Below are 9,824 nucleotides of genomic sequence, written 5' to 3' on the forward strand. Positions count from 1 at the left end.
TCCCCTATGGTGGCACTGGCTGACAACCTGGGTCGCTCAGTCTAAACTTTGCTGTTCCTTTGGAATGCTGGTGCTACTTCCAAGGATGAAAAAATGGAACTTATCGACCACGGAGGACGAGGATGTAACTGGGCGGCCTCCCGCCCCAGCTTCCCCGGGCTCATTTAGGCTGCGGTGGGCACTGGGACCCTTGGACCCTGGAGCAGCTCTGACTCTGGCCCCCGACTTCCCCCAGATCCTTGGGTAGCTCCCAGCAGACCCCTTCCCACAGTCTGGAGGGGGCGGGGTCATGTTCCCCTCCTGCAGCTCCTTCCCAGGGCACAGACCGAAATTCAGCGGGGTGGAAGTGTTTTTATTATAGCTTTGGTCAGACAGGGCGCGACTGGGGACCGGCTTTAGGGGCTGCTGAGAAGCTGTCCAGCCCCTATCCCGCCCCTTCCCCAGGCAGCGCCACCCCAGAGCCGGAGCGGGAGGACCGCGCATCTGAGCCCGGGAAGCCTTGCTTGGGCCGTCCGCAGGCTTGGACGGGCTGGCGGGAAGGGTGGGCAGTCAACAGTTCTATTGTACAAATATACAGCGCAGGCCGGGGAGGGCGGTCAACGCCGCCGGCTTCCTCCCACCGGGACGCAGCGCGTGGGGCCGGGCTCTGCAACCTAGGCGGCAGTGAGGACAGGCCGGGGAGTCTTATCCGGGGAGGGCCGGCAGCCGGGCCAGGCAGCGCAGAGTTGGGCGGGGCGGGTGATCCTCTGCCCGGCAGGATGGACGGGGAGCCCCGGGGGTGACCGGGACGCGGGGAGCTCAGTCGGAGTAGATGATGAAGCCGGAGAACGTGCTGTATTTGTTGCTGTTGCCGCCATGCGCTTTTCCTCCGTCGAGCTTGATGAAGACCTCATCGCCCGCGTCCAGGTGCAGGATCACGCTGTTGCTGGCGTAGTCATAGTTCTGGTCTGCGTCCTGCGCGATGGCGCTAGCCCGCACCTGAGGGGGTGGCAGTAGGCGAGTAGGGATGTGTGCCAGGGGTCGGGGGGAAGAGGGAGGGGAACTGTCAGAGGTAAGGCAACAATGGGGGAAGACCTGGAGACCCTAAAAGCCCCACCTCCAGCCCCCTGGGGGCTCTCAGCCTGCTTCTCTCCCATCATCCCTACCCCCTTTTCCATCCAATCATAACGTGGGTTTTCGGTGATTACAGAGGAGCCCTGGATTTCTAGGGCTGCTGTAATCTGAGTTGGGAGGCAAGGTGGAGCCTGCTTCCTTGACTTCTCTGGGTCGTACCATCTGGCCTGCTGAGAACCTCACAGCCCCTCCAGGACAGCTCGACCTGGACTCTCTCCTTGCAGAGAGGACTTCTCTGGATTCCCAAGGATGAAGGGCCCTTCTTGCTCATCATTACTTCCTCTCTGCATCAACTGTAAGAACACCTTGCTTTTCAGCCACATCCACCTGTTCCCATGTCAGGACGGACACAGGGCACACCTTGACCCCATTCATCAGGGGACTGGACCGCTGCCAGGCCGCTGGTAAGCAACCACCTTAGTACCATGGCCTGAATTCTGGACTCCTTGTCTGAAGTTCATTCTGGAGTGTCACACTGGGGCAGCAAGATGGAAGGCCTGGTAATTATTTCCCTTCTGAAGGCTCAGACTGGGCCTGACGCCCACCTCCACGTTGCTGCAGCTCTACCTGTGACAACTACCCCACTCTAAGAGGAGTTTTGACTCCTGTCTCAGCCAGCGGTGGCGGAAAGAAAGTGGGTGGGAAGAAGGAAACCCTTACATCCCTCTGTGCTCCTCAGTCTGGTCTGATATCCTTGCGGGTCCTTGTTTTGATGGAGGAGGGGAGTGTTAGGTAGGACACTGGGGCAAGGGGGCACCAGCATTTGGGTTTAAAGCTTGCCACCCTCACTTTTGTAGGCTCCGACTGTAATCAAAAGATATCCAAGGTGGGTAGCAGCAGACAAATTCCCTCCAATCATTCCTCCTCCATGGCTGAGGCAATGGCAAGGCCCGAACCACAGGACCTGAGGCCTGTTCAGGATATCCTGGGTGGTCCATGGGAAGAGAGGAGCCATCTCCAAGGTTCTGGCTTGTGTGGCGGGGAGGCTGCATTGAGTGGGGTTCACTCAGCCAGGATCCTCAAAGGCCTGACTCCCTCCTGCCCAGTTCCTAAAAACAGCTCCCCCAAGGGCTGACAGTCTGAGCTATACCAATCCAAATTAGGGGAGGGGCCCATCCTCCTGGGCGGGAGGCGGGACCGCAGGGCAGCTGTGCCAAAGCTGCTGAATCAGCGGCAGTGCTGCCACGGGAGGACCCCACGTATTTGCACGCGGACTGCCACGTAAAGCCCAGACCCTTCCAGCCGTCTTCTCTCCCCTCGTCTTCTTCTTCCCCAACCCGGGAAGGCACTGTTTGGGGGGACTGAGATGGGAAAACTCAGGGTCCATGTAGAGGTGGGGGGATAGCAAACGAGGGGGAGACCTCGTTTGTCAAGACGTTCGGTTTCTCTGTTTAGAAAATGGATGGAAAAGATCCTGCCTCACCACTGCCACCTTTAAAAAGCCTTTTGATGGTGAAGAGAAAAAATGTTTAATCTTGCTGGGGCTTTGAGCTACTAGCAAAGAGCTCAAAGCAAGCAGCCAACTTCTGTATTGTTCCCTGGGCCCTAATCGTGGTAGTATTTATTATTACGCATGCATTTCATTATCATTGCTAATAAATTACTACTAATAACAATTATTTTTATTACTCAGATTAATTTAGCCTTAACTCATTAAAGCAGTGTGCTTGTTAATAGTGAAACCCATTAGAATACAGTCATCTGTCATCAGGAATCTCCCGGTGATGTGACAGGATCAGAACTGTTATGGTTATGTTTATTATTTATTCATCACCATGATCGTTGCTGTGATTATCCTAATTATCCACGGAGGCAGGGAGAACTTATGCCCTTCCCTGCTTAGTTGGGGAGGGATCCAGGAATGGAACTCAGGGGTTCTGCTTCTCTGCCCAAGACTGGAAACAGTTGAGGCACCAGCTCCTCCTAAGGACCAAGGGAAAGTTTGGGGAATTGAGGTTGCTATAGAAGCTGGAAAGCGAGGCTGGGACTTGTCAGGAGGGGGTGCTGTAGAATCACCTCTCCAAGGGCTACCAGGAAGGGAAATTGAGGCAGTGGCCTGACCAGGGGCCTGGAAGGGGTGGGGGAGAACCCAGGAAATGTGCTCTTGCCCCCAGGTCATTGCTGGGGTCTTGGATGTTCAGGTGTGCCTCCTCAAGGCAGCTAGCCTCATCTGCAGGGGACACATACTCACTGGGTCCCCACTGTGTTGGGCACTGTGCCCTGTGCCGTCTGAAAGGCATCAGAGGTCCGAGAGGAGAGCTGGTGGCCCCTCTTCCACTATCGGGCAAGAGGCTGATCTCCACTTAGGTCTTTATACCACATTCCTCAACTTACACACCCCATCACCTCTCCCCTACTCAGACCTGTATCTAAGCCCCTGCCCACTTGCTATACTCACCTTCCTGTAGGCCCCAGCCTGTTCCCACACAACTCTCCTCCCCCAGCCCAACTTACCAATTTCATGTTCTCCTTGACCCATCTGTGTATCTCAGAGGCAGCTGCAGGGGGCTCACCTCACCCAGTGTCCCAACATAGAGCCACTTTTCCCTGGCTCCTCAGGTCCCCATGTCCTAATAACTAGGGCTTGGTGCCATCAGGCTGTGCAGTGGTGACCCAAAGCTACCCCTGGGGAGAGGGACCCGTGGGACTCAGACAAGGACACACACAGGGGCCGCAGCACCAGGCAGGAAGGTGGTGACTTCCCTCTTCTCCATCTTGTCCAAGGAAGGGCCGGGGCACAGATGCACCTCTGCCTTCCTGAAGAAATTCTGGAGGCCTCTCTGCAGGAAGGGAGCCAGGAACAAAAGCACAGAGCCCACAGCTGCCCCTGGCCTTGAAGGCATGGAAGGTGCAAGCTCCCCTCTTCTGTTCCCATCCATTGCCCAGCCCTGCCGTCTTTTTCTCTGCTCACTTGAATGTCCTCTTCTACCTCTGAGCCGGTCGTTCCCTACCCTTGACCTTTTTTTCTCCCCAGCCATGCCCCTTCAACTTGGGGACCCAGGTTCACCACCCTCTCCCCCAACCAGGTGGGTCAGAGCCAGGGCAGGTTCCACTGTATCACTCCCTCCAGCCAATGCACTTGGGGACAAGAGCTGCCGGTTGGGCTTCCAGCCCTCCTCTAATGCAGTAATCGCTGGGGTGTGTTATTGTGCGGTCACTTCTGTCTCCCCTGCACAGACCGTGGGGTCCTGGAGGACAAGCAGATGGAACCCCTGGAGCCAAGCCCCAAACTTGGCTCCTAGTGGGGGCTCAACACGAATAGGTGGAATGATTAGTGAGATTAAATGAGTCTCTTGGATAATCTGGAAGGAGAGGTCACCAAGGATGTGGGAGAGGAGGACATCTGCCCCCGATTTGTCTTTTTTGGAGGAGGGGAGGGAATGGTCTGAGTAACTGTTACAATGCTGGGTGTTTGAAACCCCCAGTTAAAGCCACCTCCTTTCTTCTACTAGCCTGTGTGGTTCCACCTTCTTGTCAGGCTCCGGCCAAAGCCCTGCCCCTGCTGGGAGGGAAAGAAGAGGCTTTGGAGTCTGTCTCGCCTCCCAGTGACTTATGCAAATGATGCCCCTGCCCCAAGCACACACTGTGTGGGGGCCTCCTCCTGCCTCATCTGGGTGGCCCTGCTGCAACATGCTGAGGTGATGCAGGGTCCAGAGCCCACTGTGGTGGTCTGGTGACCACTTACCTCCCTCTCCAGACAAGCTAAGCCTCCAGCCCTCTGAAATCTCAGCTTGGTGCCAGCCCAAACTTTTTTTGGGAAAGGAAGAGATTCCATTGATGAAGGTGACATTGCTGCATTCCTTATTTGTGATTAATAAGGGGAATCGCGGAGCTGTCTGCAGAATGAGCCCTCGCAGGATACTGAGGCCTTCCTTTTGGTCAGGAACCAAGGACAAAGAGGAGAGGTACGGGAAGCCTGACAGACACAAGTGGGAGAGAGACACCCAAAGAACAGGGGTGGGCGAGGGGTGGAGTTAAACCCAGGAGAGGGAGGCCAAAAACCCAGGGAGTAACAGATAGGACTGGTAGACACAAGAAAGAGACGGGCACAAGAGACAGAGATAGAAGAAAGAGGCAGGGGAAGGGCGGAAACCAGAGAAAGAAGCAGGCAGTGGGGAGAGAAGGGGGAGGCACTACTTACAAGCACCTGGTGGGCCAGCTTTTTGCTGACTCCCACCCGCAAGGCAGGGTCTACCCCAGGGCAATGCTGTAGTGGGAAGGGTTCCAACAGAGTCTTGGGTCTCGGTTGCAGGAGGTCCCTTCCAAACTCCCACTAGCCCAGCTTTCATTATGGCCTGAGCAGGTCTCCTTCTTCCACAAAAATTCTTGGCCCAAGGACCACCCCCAGAGCCCCCAGGCCACAGTGATCTGGAAGCACTGGGAAGGGAGGGGTTGTCAAAAGGGAAGGGAGCTGGGCAAAACTGTGGCCCTGGGGCAGGGTTGGGTCCAGATTGGTCCTGGGGTCACAGTTCCAAGAAGAGCAATACGCACTGCAGGTCCTTGTACCGAAGACCCTGCATGCTTGACACCTTCCAGCCTGATCTCTGGGATGGGGACAGTGAACTAAGAGCGTTCCCCCACACTCTAGGAGTCAGGAGTTGCGGCTGGGAAGCCAAGAGGAGAGGGAGTTTCCACCTCTTTGCCCAGCCTCAGGAGGAAAAACTTTGCTCCGCCCCCAGGCCACATTCTTGCTCCGTGGTTCTTACACAGTGACAAGGGGAGCCGCAGTTCTGGGTTTTGAAAAGGGTGTCAGATCGGCTCAGTGACCCCTTCCCAAGGGTGGGGGATGTATTGCAGCTAAGGCTTTGCGCACCAGGTTCCCTTTGCCTTAGTGCCCAAAACGTCTACAGCTCGCGTTCTGGGCTGGTGAGCATAGCGGTGCACCTGGGAGCCCACAGGCTCCGAGGCTGCCTTCTCCCATATTGCGCCCCGCCCCCCGCCCCGAAAAGTCCCGCTGGTGTCAACCAGACTCCCAGCTCTGAGATGCCTTTTCCCAAGGGCCAAGCACCCAAGGGCCAGTCTGCGCTCCCGGGAGTCCTGCGCTCCCACTAGTTCGATTTATCTCCCGCATTTCCATGCCGCGGGTGCCCAGCAGCGACTGCCTTGGAGTCGGCGCCCAGGAATTGAGGAGTTAGGGGTACCAGCCAGCCCCGACCGTCCCCTACATGCGATGCCTGAAGTGGGGCTGCTGTAGCGTTTTCACCTGCGCCGGCGGACTCCGACCGGGTACCCATATGCCTCAGGCTCCTTGCATTCCCTGCCCCAAAGCCAACCCCATGCCCCCGCTGGGCCCACCTGGCCGTTCTTGCAGAGGTCAGCCCACATACTGGTGCCGTCGCCGCCGCGCATGAGGACGTGGTAGGTGAAAAAGTAGGTGCCGGGAATGTTGCACGTAAACTTGCCGCTGGTCGAGTCGTAGTTGTTGCCTAGGTTGGTGACCACGTCGTCGAACTTGAGCACCTCGTAACCCTCGTGAGGGTTCTTGAGGCCGGCGTAGAAGGCCACACGCGGCACCGTAGTGTAGGTGGCGGTGCTGATGGCGCCACTGCCCCCGGCTCCCGGCAACCCGGGAGGGCCGGTCTTGCCCGGCTCACCCTTCTCCCCCGGCGGCCCTACAGGGCCTGGAGGACCCGGGTCCCCGGGGGGTCCGGGGGGTCCAGGCTTGCCTGTGCGGCCCGGCTTCCCCTGGGGGCCCTGCACCAGCGTGGAAGGCGGGGGCGCGCCGCTCTGCTCGCTCAGGGCGTCGCCGCCGTCGGGCCGCACGCCGGCGCCGGGGCCCCGCGCGGGGTAGGGGTCGCACACCATGCGGCAGGTGCCTAGCATCTCATAGTGGCCGTCCGGTCCGCCCGAGCTCACCAGCACGGGAATGAGCACCACCAGCACCAGCAGCATCACCACGCCCGCGGCGGCCGCCAGCAGAGTCTTCCGGCCGGCGCGGAGCCTGGGGAGAGCCGGGCCACCCGGCCGCGCCGTCGGGGCAATGGTGCCGGCGGGCGGGAGGCGCGGGCGGGGAGCCCGCGCTCAAGGGCGGTCCGGCGGGGCTGCAGGCATGGGGCCGGACCCGGGGCGCCGCGCTGGATGCGCTGCCGAGGCCAGCCGCCGGGTCCTGCCTCGCGCCTCCCTCCCGCTGCGCGGCCGGACTGAGCGCGGCAGCCGCAGCCTCCCGCCTAGCTCCTCCCGCCTCCTAGCGTAGGGGCCACCGCCCCCTCCTTCCCGCCCCGCCCCTCTCCACCCGCTTCGCTCGACTCAGCGCCCTCGGGGGGTGGGGCTGAAGGCGGGGCCGGCGTCTAATTGGGCCGCCGGCGGTAGGGCTCCGCCCACCTAGAGGGGGCGGGGCAGAGGGGCGGTACCGCGGAGGGGAGGACCAGAGAGTGGAGAGACAAGGAGAGTGAGGGAGCGAGATGAGGAAGGGGCGTGAGCCCTAGAAGAGATTCCTATGGGGAAGGGGAGAGGAGGGACCAGAGAGCGAATGGAAGAGAGGGCCTCCGGGACAGTTAGAGCCGAGGGGGACTGGGGAGGAGAGGCCTCCAGGGTCGGTTACAAGGAAACCAAGAGAGACAGAAAGACGCGAAAGCGTCTGCAGGAGGCGGAGGCGAGGGGGGCACAAAGAAAGAGATTGAGGGGAGGACGGAGAGGGGAACAGAAGGGACAAGAAAGAGGGTTACGAGGGGGGACCAGAGGAGGAGGCAAAGGACGGTGGGGAGGGGGCCATTACGCACTCAGGACTCGAAGATCACCGTCCGGGAGATCCAGGGGAGATTGTCTGCCTGTCGGGGTAACCAGCGGGCTCCCCGACAGGCAGTACTGACAGCAGCCGCCCCCTCCTCTTTTCTGGCTCCTGGCTGTTCCCGGACCCGCCTTCCCCGCTACTCCTCCTCCCCTCCTTTGACCCTTCCTCACCCAGCTCCAGGCCAGACCAGGCTGCTTTATCCTGGGGATGGGCACGGGGGGGGGGGGGGGGGGGTGCCCTCCACCCTCCTCTGATCATTTTCCTTATCTTTTTTAGGCAGGGAGAACCGGGGGCGCTAAGAAAGTGGGCACCTCACATTATTTCTTCATTCTGACCAGTACAAGTACGTCCAGCCTCTAAATGGAAAGGTTGAGCAACACCCTGCCCCTCCTCTCCAGCCCAGCCTTCTCAGCAGCCCCCTAATTCTTCTCCCCATAAGGTTGTAGGAGACAATTTTCTCCCTCAAGTGCAGTAAAGTGTTTAGGTTGCATAAACTGAAATGTGTCTGCTTCCATAAAAATATTTGTCACATTATTTGAGGCCCAGCTCACGCTGCTTCACTGCTCCTCCTTTGCCCTCCTTTATCCAGCCCACCAGGGCGGGCTCCGCCTTTTTGGAGGTCTCTGGACACTGCTAAAGGATGATCCTCTGGTCTCTCCTTTCTCCTGAGAGGCCCCCTCCCAGTTCACACTCTACCCCTGCTGACCTGACACCGAGTCCTTATGATTCCCTGGCTCCCATGACTCAAGGCTGAGATTGCTTAACCTCACCCAGAGCTGGGTGGGTGAAAGGGTCAGCAGGATACCAAGGGGGGGGGGGCTGTGATGGAGGACCTTCCAAGCACTGATGGCTGACCCCAGGTTACAGTGACACCCACGGCCAAGGAGGGAGCTGAAAGGACCCAGCAGATAGCATTTACTCAGGCCTTACTATGGGTGTGCCAGGCCCTGTGTTGAATGCCGCAGGTATGTGGTCACACTTGCTCCTCACACAATCCATAGAGATGAAATTCATCATTTTTCTCATTTTACAGGAGCTCTGGCAAATTAAGAGATCGCCCAAAGTCACACAACTAGTAAGTGGTAGAGTCGGGGTTGGAACCCTCAGCCTGGCTCCATGCTCTTCCAGTCTCCATCTCGTTGCGTCTCCAGGCGCTGTCCACTGCCCAAAGGGAGGCAGGTGTCAAGTGCAGGGGGCGGGGCGCTCCCAGGCTCAGGAATGGTAGTCCTCAGCTCTCGGGTATCAGTCGGGCGCCTTGTCCCCCACCGTGGCCGCCCCCAATATGAGTCGCCGAAGAGCGACAGCGCTGGTGACCCGAGGGACAAGTGCGCCGCTATTCGCATATGATTTGTATACCCCGCACCCCCTAGATTCGCACGCAAATAGGTCCCTGCGTTTTGCCGCTGGGGCTCCTTCGCCCTCCTCCCCCGCGGTCCCCCAAACCCTCCCAGAGTCCGCTTGAGAAACCACGGCGGGCCGCCCGAGGCCGAGGAGGGGCGGGAGCACCCACCGCCCGCGCCCGCCAGGGCGTCCCAGGCGGCCCGCCCCCCGCCCAGGAAGGACGCCCGCTCCCCTGGCGCGGTGTGGCGTCTCTGTCAGCCCAGCCGGATTCTCCCCGCTTCGCTGGAGTGGAAAATAACGGCTTCAAACTTTGCAGAGAGGAGCTGGTGCCAGCACTTTAATTAACAGCCATCTTGGCCTGTGAGCCTGGGCCACCGGCCCGCGTCTCCCGGGCTCGCCAGGCCCTGCCCCGGCCCCACCCAGGTCCCCAAGACGGTGCACCCCTGCCGCGGCGTCAGGCGCGGCTTTCCGAGGGAGATGAGGGTCGGGCTGATTGGGGGCGGGTGCTGCCTTGGGGAGGGGGGTTTCTTCTCGGCTTCATACCTGAGGACCCCCAGCACTCTCACCAACCATCCCACCCCAAACTCCCTAAGACTGGTGGTTGAAGATTCTGGAATCGGAGACCTGCATACCAATCCCA

General features: G+C 59.5%; 1 protein-coding gene across 1 annotated transcript; it reads right to left on the reverse strand.

Moving 5' to 3' along the window:
- Positions 1 to 331: 331 nt before the first annotated feature.
- On the reverse strand, positions 332 to 7,269 carry C1QL1 (complement C1q like 1). The gene is made up of 2 exons (XM_024553892.4): positions 6,409 to 7,269; positions 332 to 978 (listed from the first exon to the last, which is right to left on the reverse strand). Exons 1-2 carry the CDS (start codon positions 7,003 to 7,005, stop codon positions 799 to 801), a joined length of 777 nt encoding a protein of 258 aa, XP_024409660.3. The 5' UTR covers positions 7,006 to 7,269; the 3' UTR covers positions 332 to 798.
- Positions 7,270 to 9,824: the final 2,555 nt, after the last annotated feature.

The sequence above is a fragment of the Desmodus rotundus genome, chromosome 9 (assembly GCF_022682495.2).
Source record: "Desmodus rotundus isolate HL8 chromosome 9, HLdesRot8A.1, whole genome shotgun sequence".
Classification (NCBI taxonomy): domain Eukaryota; kingdom Metazoa; phylum Chordata; class Mammalia; order Chiroptera; family Phyllostomidae; genus Desmodus; species Desmodus rotundus.

Bases quoted from the DNA above. Each gene is read 5' to 3' on its own strand.
- C1QL1 (XM_024553892.4), bottom strand. From the start codon at position 7,005: ATGCTGCTGGTGCTGGTGGTGCTCATTCCCGTGCTGGTGAGCTCGGGC. The intron at 979-6,408 runs GTGGGCCCAGCG...CCACCCCCTCAG, and splicing joins ACCTCTGCAAGAACGGCCAG to GTGCGGGCTAGCGCCATCGC.